The 16,534-nt window shown below is 43.3% G+C and overlaps 2 protein-coding genes and 1 non-coding gene across 4 annotated transcripts; 1 reads left to right on the plus strand and 2 right to left on the minus strand.

Annotated features, from left to right (window-relative positions):
• Positions 1–595: 595 nt before the first annotated feature.
• TRNAR-UCU (transfer RNA arginine (anticodon UCU)) lies at positions 596–668 on the minus strand. The gene has a single exon. It is a non-coding gene; the product is annotated as a tRNA-Arg (tRNA).
• Positions 669–1,022: 354 nt separating this feature from the next.
• Positions 1,023–4,638, minus strand: LOC136508560 (nifU-like protein 1, chloroplastic). 2 transcript variants are annotated; one of them, XM_066503264.1, is made up of 5 exons: positions 4,095–4,638; positions 3,912–3,990; positions 3,255–3,565; positions 1,408–2,222; positions 1,023–1,299 (listed from the first exon to the last, which is right to left on the minus strand). In XM_066503264.1, the coding sequence occupies exons 1-4, from the start codon at positions 4,173–4,175 to the stop codon at positions 2,031–2,033; spliced, it is 663 nt and encodes a 220-aa protein (XP_066359361.1). In that variant the 5' UTR covers positions 4,176–4,638; the 3' UTR covers positions 1,023–1,299; positions 1,408–2,030. The 2 variants fall into 2 exon arrangements, with proteins under 2 accessions (XP_066359361.1, XP_066359360.1); XM_066503263.1 differs by having other exon boundaries at positions 3,255–3,568.
• Positions 4,639–6,767: 2,129 nt separating this feature from the next.
• Positions 6,768–7,854, plus strand: LOC136507272 (protein FAR1-RELATED SEQUENCE 5-like). The gene is made up of 4 exons (XM_066502048.1): positions 6,768–7,136; positions 7,242–7,435; positions 7,626–7,710; positions 7,825–7,854. The coding sequence occupies exons 1-4, from the start codon at positions 6,768–6,770 to the stop codon at positions 7,852–7,854; spliced, it is 678 nt and encodes a 225-aa protein (XP_066358145.1).
• The last annotated feature ends 8,680 nt before the right edge of the window (positions 7,855–16,534 follow it).

A 16,534-nucleotide genomic window follows, 5' to 3' on the forward strand; every position in this document is an offset into this window, starting at 1 on the left:
GAGGATTTTAAAGAGAAAAAAAATGAGTGTTTGAGGTGTTCCATATCTAAATTAAAGATACTACAAGAATGGAGTGAAATATTTCTTCCCCCACGCCAAAATTTTTAGTTACACCAGTTCTAAATAGCACAAGTATTTCGGTGATTTTCTTTTGCATAAATTTTTTTGAGTGCAACATATATATACTTCTTCTTAGTTTAGACACTTTTATTTTATTTTCTACTTTTCAAGTCAATTGTTTTCTTCTTAGAAAAACTACAAAAGCCTAATTTCGTATTTCGGTGTTTTTCTTTTGCATGAAATTTTTCGAGTGCAACATATATATACTTCTTCTAGTTTAGACACTTTTCTTCTATTTTCTATTTTTCAAGTCAAGTCAGTAGTTTTTAGAAAAACTACAAAAGCACACAAGCATATATATACAGATTTTGAAAAAACAAAATTGCTTAACAATATTCGAAGAAAAACATATATATGTAAAGTTACTCTAGAAACTGGACGTTTTGTCTTTGTCAAGCAAATGGAAACTACTCTTTTTTGAAAACCTGGTTTGCTCTTAGCGATTAATAAAATAATAAAAAATTAAAATAAATATCACGCCTGGTGGGACTCGAACCCACAATCGTCTGATTAGAAGTCAGACGCCTTATCCATTAGGCCACAGGCGCCAATTTTTTTTTTTTTGCGATTTAAAAGTTACATAGATAAGTACGTAATTGACAGTTCCATATACATACGCGCACAAGATCTCTCCACCTCTGCCATAACCGTAAGCGAGCGGCCGCTTCCCCCATCCAGCCCCGCACCGCCGCACGACGTCGCCGGAACCGGAGAAGGGAGGGGGAGCGCGAGATGGAGAAGGCCAATAAGCTCAGCGCCGGAGCGGGGGAGAAGGCGACCAAGAACAGGAGCCACGGGTCCACGGCGCTGTTCGTCGCGGTGGACTACGCCTTCCTGCTCGCCTTCGCCGGCTTCCTCGCCTACCTCGTCGGGTCGCGGATCCTCCCCTCCGCTGTCTAGACCGGTCCGCGTTCCTGGATCTCTCTTCTTTCTTCCACCTTTTTGATTTTGCTTGGAGCCGATGGCAGTGAGAGCACCGAGATCTTGCCGGGCGGCCGGGTTCTCGTCTCGATCTGATGCCGCTCCCGCGATGTAATCCGGCCGCATTTTTACGAGAAGAGAACTAGCGGTGTTTCTTGGCATTCGCCTGGTAATGTGACAGATCTTTGCTTGTATTGCTACTATCCCTGCTCGTGTACTGAGATTGCTTGGGACTTGATCTGACGTTTATGTGGCTATCTGAAAGTAAATCCGTCAGCTTGATCTCATGCTTCATTTTCGATGGATGAATCTGTGATTCAATTCAATACCTAAGCATGACTGACATATTGTGCTTTAAATACCTACCTGAGATCGACTCGCATTTCAGCAATTTTGTAGCTGGAGTCATTCACTACTTCATATTTTGCTCCGATGTCAAATGAACCAGGAAATTGTTTTCACTGAAGGAATACTGTTCCTCCTTCGGCTTACAGTGTTCCCACCATTACTTCTTTGTTCGTGAAATCAAACTAGACTCATATTTAGCCTTCAATACAATGATAAAACAACCAGGGAATTTTGTCCGACATTGGTGTGATTTCAACTTTCACGGTTTGGCCTGCAACAAATGCCATAGGTTCTTTTGTTTGCCGAGAGAAACCTTTGAGCACACAAGAGCTCTTGGTTTCTGCTTTGCTTCATATAGAATTGCACGGTGCTTGAGTCAACAATAGCATAATTTCAGCCAAAACACACCTCTTCAATTTTCTTTGCAAAGGCTATATATAAACACCCGTACCATATATACGTCCGGTTGGTGGTTGCATCCAAAGTAGCATTGCTCTGCCTGACTAGTTACTGCCAATACGAGGAACACTTTGAGGAGGCTACTGCCTGATGGCAACGATCAGATAGCACATGTACATCATATCCTTATTAGGTCCTGTAGCTGTGCTCCTTTAGGAGCTGACATACAGATATCCACAAAATTATGACAACACACGGATGGCTATGATGGATGGGATCTTCTCTCGGAGCTTCTGAGTTAGCGCCACTCGAACAGTCTTCACGCCTGCAGCTCGGCCTGTGAGGCGCACTTTCACAATGTGGCCAACGATCTTGATGAACTCGAGCTCACCACCTCCTTTGCCAGCAAGGTATGGTCTAATCTCAGCTAGTACCTGAAATTTGGTTTGAAGGAGTCAACAATACTTTCAGATAACCCTCTTAATAGAGTATTTCTTTTTATCTGTAAGAAGGTGAATCATTTAGTGGTGTAAATGGCTTAAACTGATGCCAGAAGGCAATGCACAGTGTCCAAATGATTATTGGCATGACGATAATAGAAGAATATCACTTGATCATAAAGAAAATAAGATGTTTTATTGTATCAATTCAGATTCAGAGTTTCAGATGTGCTCCACATTCCTGCAAAGTAATAAAACTGACAAAATTCAGTATTTCATACCTCGTATTTATATAAGCAGGACCTGGATATAGACCTCTCACGGCAAAAAGATTCAATTGAAACGATGTAGTTGCGGAATGCAAATGCAAAACAATGCGATATATCGAAGAAAGATGTCCTCAAATGTTCCTAAAACTACTAAATGTTCCTAAAACTACTACCAAGCACTAAAAGTTGGACAAAGCCACAAACTAATGGTCTGAGAGCTGAGAGTGGGCTATCAATCAGATACTTGTACTCTCTCCGTCCAGAAAAGAATACAATTCTCGCTTTTCGAGAAGTCAAACAGTTCAAACTTTGATTACATTTATATAAAAAAACTACTATCATTCATGATATGAAATAATTACCATTAGATTAGTTATAGAATGTATTTTCATAATAAATTTTGTTTGGAGACATAAATGCTAATATTATTAAACTTGAGTTACTTTGACTGACACAGATCCCTTAATTGCATTCTTTCCTAGGCGGAGGGAGTATTTGTTTAGACATTTTATTGAGATAGCTAGTGCATCAAATTCAATACAAATGTCCCTTTTAGATAAAAAACAGCTTCACCCACGAAGCTGTTTTGGAAATTAGTGTTTGGCACAAAAAAAACAGCTCACAACAACTTATGAAGCTGTTGTGAGCTGTGCCAAACAGGCCCTAACTATGTTTATTCTTGCAAATCATGTACTAGCATGTTTAGAAGATTCATTCAGAACAATAAAACAAAACAAGCCTGCACGTTGGCAAATACCTTTTGGACATTTGCTTCATTTAGCTTAAGCCCCATCTCGTTATCTGCAACACGTTCGACTGCGCTGATCTCTAGGATGTTCTCCATCAAGCGCCGCTGAATGCTCATCTTCATCGTCGTCACTGAGCTTGGACACGATCCACATGCTCCCTGCAGCTTCAGCCTCACCACATTGCCGTTGATCTCGTGCAAGGCGACGTCGCCTCCATCTGCTAGTAGGTACGGGCGCACTTCATCCAGAACTGACTCGACATTTCCAGTGGTTAATGGCAACTGCACCACTGTATTCAGGCCGGCGACGGCTCGTGCAACTGCTTCGCATACAGAACATAAAACAGCTAAAGGTTCAGTTGACCACGTAAAAGGGCAAGGCAAGTACTAATTGCTCAGATCATTCAGATGAACTTGCTCTATCAGATTCTGAGCAGAAATTCAGCAAAACAGTTTGCAAGCTAGAGGCAAATATGAATTGATCGTTTTCAGTCATCCAAAACCACATCACGAGCAGTGCGAAACAATGTAATTATTCATCTGAATCATGCTAGAGTGCCTCGTCCTATAGAGGAGCTGTCAGAGCATGCTTAGAGAACATCTCTGCTGCAAGCAGGAAAGTTTTGCAACTGGCAATTGCAGCCGGCGATGAAGGGGAGGCCTCACCTTGCGGACGCCGACCAATGGACGTGGCGGCCACCAATCTTGGCGCAGGGCTCCCACGCGACCACGACGCGACTCCCACCTCCAAGCCGGAAATCTCACCCAGTTAGCATCATCATCACATTCCCAATCAAGGCATGTACAAACTACAAAGGGAACAGAAGCAAAGAGGAAGCCTAGCCCAACCTTGGACGAGGACGACTTCGAGGACGAAGCGGCCGGAGCCCACGCCGACATGGCCGCGGCGGCCGCCGCCGACGTCGCCATCTCCGGTGGCCCGACTGGAATGGACCCCTCACGCCCCCAGGGTGAAGGATTCTTCCAATCGGCCGGCGTGGGGGTCGAGACGCTCCGCCGGCCGCCACCGCTGTTCTTGGTGGTGGCTGGCGGGTTGATTTCTATTGTGCCGCGATTCCTGGGCTCGCCGGCTTTCTCTCCCCGGCACGGCCGGCTCGTTCGGGCGCTTGTCTCGCTGCCTTCTTTCCTAATTTCGCGCGGTTCCACGGCATCTCGCCACGTCGCGCGCTCGTGCCACCTCCTTTGGTTCCTTTCCCTTGTCTTGTCTCTCTGTGCGGGACACAGGATACGCGAGCGGGTTGGAGTTTGGGTTTGGCAACCGGAATGGAGAGCTCGCTACTCGCTAGTTCCTTTTTCCCTGTTTCAAATAGGTGCACCATGGATTCGGCTAGTATCTTCTTTATTGGCCCGTTCGCTTAGAGGAATCTGAAGGAATTTGTGAGAGAAAAATACTATTTCAGATAAAAAAAGAGGCGGATTCAGCCGGATTTAAGGGCACGCAAACGGGGCCTAAGAGCTCTCTTACAGTAATCGGCGATGCTTCCTAACTCCTGTCGATGCCTAGGCAAAATAGCCATTTTCATTGATTTTATTCATCCAAGGGCAATATGGTCATTGCGCACAGCCCTCTCAGCACCCCCACCGCTGCCAGCCTGCCCTCTCCCGCGCTCGTCGCTGGGAGCCCGTTGCTCCTCCCTCCCCGCGCCCCCGCCTAACGCGAGTGACCCCTGCGCCCGCTTTGGGACCCATGCCCCCTCCCGCGCCGTCATCGCAACTGCCGAGGAGATGTGCTTAGCCCCCGTCGGTCGCCCCGTGCCCTCCGTCGACAGCGCTCACCACCGTCCCCGCCGTGGACACCGCTCGCCTGGTCGCCCCTGCGTATAGGTCCCTTGTGGAGCTCGGCGTCCGCCTCCATCCCCGTGGAGAACTCTGGATCCGATCGAGCTCCAATCGCAAAAAGGCCAAGGTTCCATCCTTTGCACTTGTTTTGCATTTGATTTATCTCATATAGAATGAATTGGTGGGAATGCAGCAATGCATTTGTGCAGTTAATTGTAAGACAACTAAAAAATATTAAGAATAGACTCACATAATTATTTTTCATTGTTTCCATGTATGACCCAGACACTTAATAATGTTTTGCCAATGTAGACTTGATGCTTGCCTAGGTAGCGCATTAGAGTGTATTCTATTTTTTTAGTGATCCCCGAGATTGTCTCACACGGTTAGCTATTGGCGCCTATGAAAATTGACAATTGTTAGAAAATTGTGTTTCCTCATAGTTGAAATGGCTTAGTTGATGTACCTGTATGCACATAGTCAAGAATGGACTTATTTTCTTCTTCAGGTTATCTCTCATTATCCCCATATATCTTCTCGACATAAGCTGTCAACTGTTGCTTGAAACGAAGTGCTGGATATTTTGCCTCTACCATTGATGCAGTGTCAGGCCTCCCCACCATTCCACTGTATCCACTAGCTATGCCTAATCCTGATGATGTTCGGGCACTCTGAATGAAAGTTATGGGGTGTAAGCTCATGTTTACAATGTGAACATCAGTTCACGGTACTAAATGAAAGTTGACTAGTGAAATATTGACGAGGAAAAAAAATACATAGTACAAAACTCATTCTATCTTTGAATTTCAGTGGGAGGCTTGAACTCCAATTGCAGAAGGCCAAGGTTCCCCTCTTCTGCACTTGTTTTGCATTTGATTGTCTTATCTCATATATTCAACTTAGGAAACAATTTGCAGAGAAAAACAAGTAATTTTGCTTTGCTTTACTGTTAGATCCACTATAACAGAGAAAAATTGAACAACCAGCTATGTGCTAACCTTTCTTTTTTTTCTAGATGAAGCATGTGTACTCAAGCATCTGTAATGTAATGTAAACATGTTAAGATGGTTCCTCCTTGTTTACATTTTTTGACATTGCAGTACATATGCTTGCTTCGGCTAGTTATTATTTTTTTTAAAAAAACAGCAGGTGAGCGCTATTGCACGCTCAGCTGCTGATGCTTCTTCAGTTGTGGCCTGAATGATGCCATGCTTTATTTGCCAGTACTTTGTTTGCAATGTGTGCATACGCCAATCTGCATCTTTTTCCTGTTCAGCCAGCAGTGCTTAGCAGTTTATTAACCGAACTAGTACTTTAGATTGCCCTATTGTGTATTATATTCGATTAATGGAGTAAAAAGCCTAGCAGCACACCTGCTGATTTTGGTTATGCAAGTTTTGAACTTGGATTTGGCTGAAGACTCCATCAGTCAGCATTATTCAGTCTCAACGTGGAATAATTAAGAACTTTCAAATGGAATTTAGGCACTTCACCATCAGTACTACTAGGTAGGGCAACTGAATGGACATCTATGTGACGATGTAACATTAAATCGTGCATTTACATAACTATTCCTTTAGACTTTCACAAATGTACACCTGTCAATAGTGAACCAATATTTCAGGATATTTTCCCATTTTGATAGGAGCCATGTCTTTCTTCAATTTCTGTAATTTGTTATGTGGAAAATTTGTTTAACGTTGTTGATTGATGCAGGAAGAAATGCCGAATCTTGATTCTTTGGAGTACAATGAAATTGTTTTGAAGATATTTGGTAATGAAAGAGAAGGATTTCACTTTTATAACAACTACAATAAGGAGAAAGGATTTAGTGTGAGGAGAAGCTATTGTGAGTGGGACAATGGCCACAATGAGATGATCCTTCGGAAGTTTGTTTGTAGTCATGAAGGTTTTCGCGAAGAGAAGGAGCTGAAGAGGGAGATTAAGAAGTGGAAGCCACGGAATATTACTCATGTTGGATGCCTTGCTAAATTTGTGATTCCACGAGATCAGAACACAGGGCTATGGTATGTGAAGGATTTCATCGATGAACACAACCATCCGATGGCGCAACCAGACCTTGCTTGTCTGGTGTGTTCACGTAGAAGAATCTGCTATGAGAAGAAAGCTGATATTGTGGAGATGCAGATTTTTAGGATCCACAAACACTAGATAATGGATATTATGGAAATGCAGTATGGTGGGTATGATAAGGTTGGATATACAACAAGGGACTTGTACAATTTTTGCCATCGCAACAAGGTGGAGACAGTTGCTATTGGTGATGCTCAAACAGTCATCAATTACCTGGCAGAATGCAAACGTAGAGATCCTGATTTCTTTTTCAAATACAAGACTGATGGGAAAGGGCACCTAGAGGGACTGCTATGGTGTGATAGTCAATGTCTACTTGATTATGCAGCATTAGGGGATGTCATCATATTTGATAACACGTACAAAATGAATCGATACAACCTGCCCCTTGTTCCTTTTGTTGGGGTGAATCACCATAGCAGCACAGTTTTTTGCATGTGGAATTATTTCTCATGAGACTATTGAGTCATATGTGTGGGTTCTTAGGACATTCTCTGATGCCATGATTCAGAAGCATTCAGTTTTCGTGATCACTGATGGAGAACTAGCTATGCAGAGAGCAATTAGGCTGGTGTGGCCAAATTCATCGCATAGGCTATGTATATGACATACTGAAAGGATCTAAACAATGCCTAGAGGGGGGGGGTGAATATGTGTATCTAAAAATTTCCACGTAATCTCAAAGGTAAATGCCAGTGACAGTCAGAAGTCCTGATAGTTTGGGCCAGAACTTCTAGTAGCCGGAAGTTCCGACGCAAACAGCCGGGAGTTCCGGCACCTACGAGAATTTCACTACAAGTGCTAATATGAACTTTGAGTGTGAGATATCTTACAACCCCACTTCCTAGTGGTAAGATATAGCATTGGGGTTGCTCCTTTGATGCCAGAAGGTCACCACTCCGTAGATCGAGTCCAAACCCTAAGAGAAACTTTGGGGAGAAAGAGAAACCAACAAGAACAAATATGATAGCACAAGTCTCAACAACAACAAGCACGCGGGACACAAGGATTTATCCTAAGGTTCGGCAACCCCACAAAGGAGCTCCTACGTCCTCGTTGTTGAGTTGACTACAAAGGTCGGAGTCTCTTTCACCTCCTTGCCTCTCTCAAGGAAACCATAATGGTCACTTGAGCTTTCCACTAAGAAATCAAGTGTAATACAAACTTTCCAAGGCTCTTCCACAAGATGAAAGCTCTTGGGCGACGCCTAGCCAGCTAGGAGCAAAGCTCCAAGACTAATAGACACAAATCCAACAGGCTTGACAAAGAAATCGAGTGCTCAAGCTTGCCAAAGTGATTCTCTCACTCAATCCACTCTCCTTTCACTCAAAACCCTAGGGGAATCGAAGATTGGAGCAAAGGGGAGAGGAGAGGGGCGCCTTGAATGCTTGGGAGCTATTTTGTACGAAGGTTTTTGAGCAACAAATGAGTGGATAACGGTTAAAAGAGATGAGAGAGCTATTTATACTCATAGGCAAATCTTACCATTCAGATCTGCGTTGGAAGTTTTGACACAGATCGCTGGGACTTTCGGCTCTTCTACAAAACACTGTTCATTGACGCAGACCAAAGGGCTAGCTCGGTCAGAGTTGAAACTCCCAGCGGCTACCGAGACTTCCGGCTCGAGCCAGGACTTTCGACGGTCAGCCGAGCCTGGCGACTAAGTCCAAGAGCACTGGGACTTCTGGCGGGAGTTGGGACTACCAACTATGGGGACTTCCGGCTAGCGCCGGGACTTCCGGCAACCAAAAGTCCACAAACTATATCTAGGTGTTCGTGAAGTGATTAAGTGTCACTCTTTTGATTTTATTTTTATGCTTGAGCACTCTATCTTTCTCAGACCACCTAAACTTGCATCTCTCTTTATAGTATGGCAGAACCTAAACGCAAAACAAAAGATAAAACTTTGGAGAGCGCTTTGAGTTCGTTCGCCTTTTTCAACTTTAAGAATTGAGGGATACCATTTCATCTTAGATCAATTCTTTAAAACTTTTATGGGACTAAAGCTGCAATGTATCTCATTAAGACCTCATTAGTCCCTAATTTGGATGTCATCAATACACCAAAACCCACATAGGGGGCAAATGCACTTTCAATCTCCCCCTTTTTGGTAATTGATGACAACCAACTTAGGCTTTTATAAGAATGAAAGAATTTAAGCTTTTGAACCCTAAAATTTGTGAGGAACTCCCCCTTAATGTATGCATGAAATTGAATTTCAATGATGATCATCTATACATCACTTGCATACATCAAGACAAAAGCTCCCCCTAAATTTTGCAATCCGTGGGGTGCAACAAGTGTGTGTGAATAAATATATATCCGTGAAAAAGATATGCAATATGACATGTTATACACACAACAAGTAAAAGAGAATGTGATGGCCAAGATCTCAAAGTAAAACTTAACGCCACACATGGCCATCCAAAATAACATCCACCATTCACAAGTAGAGACAAGCAATAAAGCTAATTAAGATAGATAAGCATTACTTGTCCTACAATCATCCATCACACAATATATAGTTGTCCATCACATAGTTGCCACCACACAACATAGTTCATACAAGCTAAAAGTTTTAATGTCTCACAAGCCAACTAACTTATTACATAGATAGATCAAAGCCTAACACTCCCCCTTTGTCAACAAGTGCCAAAAGGGGTAGGCCACGTGAAACAACCGACTACTCATCCTCGTAGTCTTCATCATCATCACGGTCACCACCATCATCATTGTCATCATCATCATCTTCCTCGTGGTACTCCTCATCTTTCGCTCTAGCTTGTTGCTTGCCATGGCGACAAGGCTGATCGGATGACTCACCATAATACTCCTTGTAAGCCTCATCATAAAGCTCGAAGGGATCACGAAGAGGCTCCAAGTCACGAGGTGGAGTGGAGTGAATGTCCAACTTCTGCTCGATGCGATGCATCCTCACAAGCATCTCTTGCTCACGCCCCGCGCTAGCACAACAAGCCCCAAACATGTACCTCATGAAGAACTTGAACTTGCTAGGGGGCTTACCACTGGAGGAGGAGGACTGAGGCTCCTCACTATGAGCACGGTGAGAGCGAGAGCCACGTGGTGGATCCGAAAGCATGAGTACCCTTGCCTTGCTTCTTGAGTTCTTCCTTGGCTTTAGGGGACATGATGTTGGAGATCTTGAGCATGGTATGACGGGCGTCGGTGCAAAACTTAAGACCTAAAACTTGTTCAATGATGTGCATAATGTAGGGAGCATAAGGAAAGTGTCGCACAACATCCTCACTAGCTTGAGTGATCTGATCCCAAGTGTATTCACCGATGGAGAACTTAGTGATATGCTCGCCAAAACAATCAAGTACCACTGGTGACTCATCCCAAAGAAAGGTAGAATCACCACCCTTTGGATAGATAAACTGTCTTACCATCAGCCCAATGAGCATCCATGTACATGTACTGATACTCTAAGATAGCAAGCTGGTTAAGATCAGAAACCCAATGCCTCTTGCGATCCTCACTGCCAAAGCCAAGAAGGCAAGAAAAAGTGCCAGCATCAACCTTGTAATGCTTGCCCTCAATGGTCCATTGGATGCAATGGTTGGAAGTGTCCATGTGATAGGAGGCATAAAACTAGCAGATAATAATCTCATTGTTCCAGGGCTTGCGAAATTCCATCAACTGCTCAAGCCCCATTCTCTTCAAATCACGGACAAGCTACTGGATCTCCAACTCTGGTCACCGACGATGACTGTAAGTGTCAATGTATTTCACGTCAAGGATAGGAGGCTCTCCCTTCTTGCTGCAGAGAAACCGATGATGGACTAAGTGATCATAGAAATCGAAGAGAAAGGGGTGCTAGAACCGATACTCAATCAAAAAATCCTTGCCTTCTTCCGCATAAATTCCTGGCACGCTATTCTCGAAGTTGCTACACATTGTGACTGTAATCCGTAGACAAGTGTGGCGTGTATCCACCGATAGGATTTGGAGTGCGCTGAGGCTCCCGAATGGTAGGAGTAGGGCCTGAGAAAGGAACCAGATGACTCTCACCAAAGGAAATGATGCCATTAGGAGGTGTGCATGGACACACTTCTAGATCAATAGTGCGGCCTTCTTGATTGAGAGGTTCATCTATAGGATCAGTAGCAGGTATCCTTCCAATACCAAGGACCCGCTCCCACTATGCAGCACCAACATGTGGAGGTGGATCAGTGGATGCTTGAGCTAGAGCTGGAGCTTGAGCACCCTCAGCCTTGGTACACTGCCTTGGTACGCCCTGATGGCTTAGAAGATCTGGCAGGGTCATTGTTCTGCTTTGACCTTTTCTCATGACATCGGGGAGAACTGTCATCACTACCAAACACCATGACTACGAGAAACATGAAACAAAATTAAGAAACAAGGTAAAGAAGAGTGAAAGAATATCTAGAAATGAAGCAACATGAATGGAGTGGAAACCACAGAGTCAGAAGTTCCAGTAGTAGCTAGGAGTTCTGGTAGGAAGCTAGGACTTCCGACGGTCGGGACCTCCGATGGGTACCGGGACTGTCAATGCACAAGGTGGTGAATCCATTCACGGGCTTCAAATCGAGACACATGTTCACACGACGAAGGTAGAGGAAGAGAGAGAGAAGAAGAATAGAGGCAATATCCAAGGTACATTGATGATTAGGGTTAGGGCCATAAGGTAGTACCTTGAATAAGGGAAGAAGAGGAGAAAAACGATGCGATTCATAGCGAGGATGGCCTCTGCAAATAGATCCACGAGCAGGAACACCACCACCAGACAAACACCACCGCTTGACCTTCAAACGATGATGAGGTGGACGCAGAACTGTGGGAAGAAGAGGAAGGTAGAGGGTGGGAGAGGGTAGAGCTAGAGCAGCCAATGGCATGGCAGGCAGGCCGAGGCTCCCGGGGAGGCCGAAACCCTCAGCAAGCATAAGGATTGCGATGGGCAGCATGGGGAACGACGCTGGTGCGGCTACGGTGGGGCGAGGGAGGAGCGGGTGCGAGGGAGGGGCAGGTGGGTGAATGAGGGTGAAAGGCTAGGTTGGGCCATGGTAAAGACAAAGTAACCCTAGGTTAAACGGGTGTGGTCAAAAGTGGTCAAAGCACGCTGACTCAGATCTATGTCGGGAGTTTCGGCGCTAAGCCGAGACTTTCGGCAGTTGGGAGTTTCGGCTAGAGTTGGGACTTCTAGCTATCGGGAGTGTCAACCTGAGTCGAGACTTCTAATGCAGGAAAATTGAAAAACTCCCTAGCTTGAACTTACCATGCCATGTGGGGCAAAAATATGATGGACACTAGCATTTTCAGGTGTGACTAGATTTCAATCAAGCATTACAAGACAATAGTCACACATGAAAACTATAAAATAGTTTTTGAAAGTATCATACAACATTTTCGCAAGTGCTTTCTCCTATCTAGATCAAACAAAGCATATGCTAGACATCAAGCCACATTACGAGAATCAATAATATTTAGCTCACTCCTCAAAGCACAAAATCTTGACTCATCTAGGGGCTTTGTGAAGATATCAGCTAGTTGCTTTTTGGTGCTCACATGATGAATTACGATATCTCCTTTGGCTTTGTGGTCTCTCAAAAAGTGATGCCGGATGTTTATATGCTTTGTTCGAGAGTGGTTTATGGGGTTGTTTGCCAACTTAATGGCACTCTCATTGTCACACAAAAGGGGAATCTTGGTTAGCTCACAATCAAAGTCTTTGAGGGTTTGCTTCATCCAAAGTAGTTAGGCACATCATGCACCGGCTGCCACATAGTTAGCCTCAACAGTAGACAAAGTAACAAAGTTTTGCTTCTTAGAGCTCTAAGACACCAAAGACCTACCAATAAATTGGCAAGTCCCGGTAGTACTCTTTCGATTTAGTTTACAATCAGCATAATCTGAATCGGAATAGCCAAGTAACTCAAAAGTGGAGCCCTTAGGATACCACAAGCCAAGATTTAGGAGTGTACACTAAATACAAAAAAATCTCTTAACGGCCATCAAATGACATTCTTTTAGATTAGCTTGAAATCTTGCATACATGCACACACTAAGCATAATATCGGGCCTAGATGCACAAAGATAAAGGAGGGATCCAATCATGGAGCGATATACCTTTTGATCAATGGCCTTTCCTCTTTCATCAAGATCAAGATGTCCATTGGTTGGCATATGTGTATTGATGGGCTTGCCTTTGTCCATGCCAAACTTCTTCAACATGTCACTGGTGTACTTGGTTTGACTTATGAACGTGCCATCCTTGAGTTGCTTGATTTGAAATCCAAGAAAGAACTTCAACTCTCCCATCATGGACATCTCGGACCAATTCATCATAATCCTACTAAATTCCTCATAAAAAGCCACATTAGTACTACCAAATATTATGTCATCGACATATATTTGGCAAACAAAAATATCATTATTGACTTTGCGAGTAAATAAAGTAGCATCGGCCTTTCCTATCTCAAACCCTTGTTTGAGTAGGAAATCCTTCAAGCAATCATACCAAGCTCTAGGGGCTTGTTTGAGCCCATAGAGCGCCTTGTTGAGCTTGTAGACATGGTTAGGATACTTGGGGTCTTTAAAGCCCAGTGGTTCCTCTACATACACCAACTCAGATAGGGGGCCATTGAGAAATGTACTATTCACATCCATTTGATATAACTTAAAATCATGATGAGCGGCATAGGCAAGTAGAATACGAATTGATTCTAGCCTTGCCACCAGTGCATAGGTCTTCCAAAATCCAAGCCTTCAATTTGAGTGAATCCTTGAGCCACTAACTTTGCCTTGTTCCTTATCACCACGCCATGCTCATCTTGCTTGTTCCGGAAGATCCATTTGGTTCCAATCACATTTTGCTTGGGCCTTTCCACCAAGGACCAGACTTCATTCCTAGTAAAGTTGTTCAACTCCTCTTGCATGGCTATCATCCAATCTAGATCATCAAGTGCCTCTTCCGCCCTACAAGGTTCCAAAGGAGAAACAAATGAGTAATGTTCACAAAAACTTGCTAAACGGGAACGTGTTGTTACCCCTCATCGAATGCTCCCTAATATATTATTAATGGGATGATCCCATTAAATGGAATGATGAACTCTTGGATGTGTCACTTGAGTTGATCTTTGGATGGGGCCATCATCTTCATTGTCATGGTATTGATTGATTTGAGGATCAACACCATGATCTTGTGGAGGGTTGTCTTCACTTCTTTCTTGTTTGTTGAGTTGAGGTCGTGCATGCTCATCACCATTTGTAGCACCATCTTCATGTGAATGACCTTGTGCATCATTTGATCTTCCATCTTGAATATTTCTTGATGTAGAAGCTTCACCATGTTTATTGGATGAAACACAATGAATGGTAGGATCATGATCAACATGCACAATGGTGTCTTCATCTTCATCTTGTACTTCGATGGGCTTTACTTCACCAATGGCAAGCTTCTTGATAGCTTTATGCGGAGCTTCTTCATTACATACAATCTCAACATTGACTTGCTCCTTTTGAGAGCTGTCAGTTTCATCAAAAGTCACGTCTACCGCAATTTCAATTAAACCGGTGGTTTTATTGAAAACACAATATCCATGTTCGTTAGTACCATAACCAATCATGAAACCTTCATCAACCTTTGGTGCAAACTTTGAGATTTTGGATTTCTTGTTAAGTATGAAACACTTGGATCCAAAAACTCAAAAGTAGTGCACCTTAGGCTTTTTACCAGTTAGAAGTTCATAGGCGGTCTTTTCTCTTTTCTTGTGAAGATATAAGCGGTTGATAGCATGCCATGCCATGTTGACGGCTTCCTCCTAATAGTTGGTTGCCAACATTGCTCTTGCAGCTTCTATGAGCATTTGGTTCTTCCTCTCCACACAACTCCATTTTGTTGTGGAGTATATGGAACCAAAAACTCATGCTTGATTCCTTCATCATCAACGAACTCTTCAATGTTGGTGTTCTTGAACTCTATCCCATTATCACTTCTAACTCTCTTGATCTTGACATCAAACTCATTTTGGCCTCTTCTTGCAAACTTCTTGAAGATGCCTTGTACTTCACTCTTATCACACAAAAAGAACACCCAAGTGAAATGAGAATAATCATCAACAATTACGAAACTATATTTGTTACCACCAATGCTTATGTAAACGATGGGTCCAAATATGTCCATGTGTAGCAATTTCAATAGCCTTTAGGTTGTCACAACATTCTTGATGGGATGTTTAGCTCCAACTTGCTTTCCGACTTGGCATGCACTACAAATTCTATCTTTCTCAAAAGAAACATTTATTAGTCCAAGAATGTGTTCACCTTTTTGAAGTTTGGCCAAGTTCCTCATCCCAACATAGGCAAGATAGCATTTTCATAACCAACCCATGCTAGATTTTGCCATTAAAAAAGTCTCAGGATTTACTCAATTTGATGTGAAATCAACTAGATAGAGTTTCTCTTTTAAATGACCCATAAATGCAATAGAGGAATCCTCCCTTCTATAGACTTCCACACCCTTATCCGTAAAGAGACAATTGTAACCCATCTCATAAAGTTGTGAAACGGACAACAAATTATATTTCAACGAATTCACAAGTAAAACATTGGAAATAGAATTGTCATTTGAGATAGCAATTTTACCCAAACTGAGAACTTCTCCTTTTCCATTTTCACCAAACACAATGTTTCCACTTTGATCATGACTAGGTTGGAATGATGTGAACATGTCCTTCTCTCCGGTTATATGATTGGTGCATCCACTATCCAACACCCAACTTGTTCCACCGGAGAAATATTCCTACAAAGACAAATCAAGCTTTGGTTTTAGGTACCCAAAAAGATTTGGATCCTAGGGGGTTAGTCACATAAAACTTGGGCACCCAAACACTCCTCGTGATCTCCTTCCTCTTTTGGTCACCAACATACTTCACCATGACCTTGCCATCCTTGCCCCAACAACACATGTAATCATTAGCATAGCATCGTGGGAGTGGTGCTTGTGGCTTGGGGGCCTCCACTTGCTTCATCTTGTTTGTCTTGTCAGCTGTAGGTGCAACCTTGGGAATGTAGACCTTGTTGTTCGCCTTGCATACGAGCTCATCAAGGGCAACACCCTTGTTAAACTTTACACAAGACACACCATTGATTATGTTCCTTCCATTGGCCTTCCTATCATACCTATTGTAGCCAATGCCTTCCTTGATTGATGGGTGCCTTGATGACTTGTATATTGTCTTGTTGGTTTTCTCTTGACACTTGCATCCATTCTTCAAGATCATCTTCTACCTATGAATCTCCTTGTCTTTCTTCTCTAACTCAACAAGGTTAGTTGCATATGTATTCACATCAATTTTATAGCATCTTTTACAACCGTTACTAGTGGAGACATTAGTCTTCGGTTGCCTTAGGAG

Source organism: Miscanthus floridulus, chromosome 15 (assembly GCF_019320115.1).
Source record: "Miscanthus floridulus cultivar M001 chromosome 15, ASM1932011v1, whole genome shotgun sequence".
Lineage (NCBI taxonomy): Eukaryota > Viridiplantae > Streptophyta > Magnoliopsida > Poales > Poaceae > Miscanthus > Miscanthus floridulus.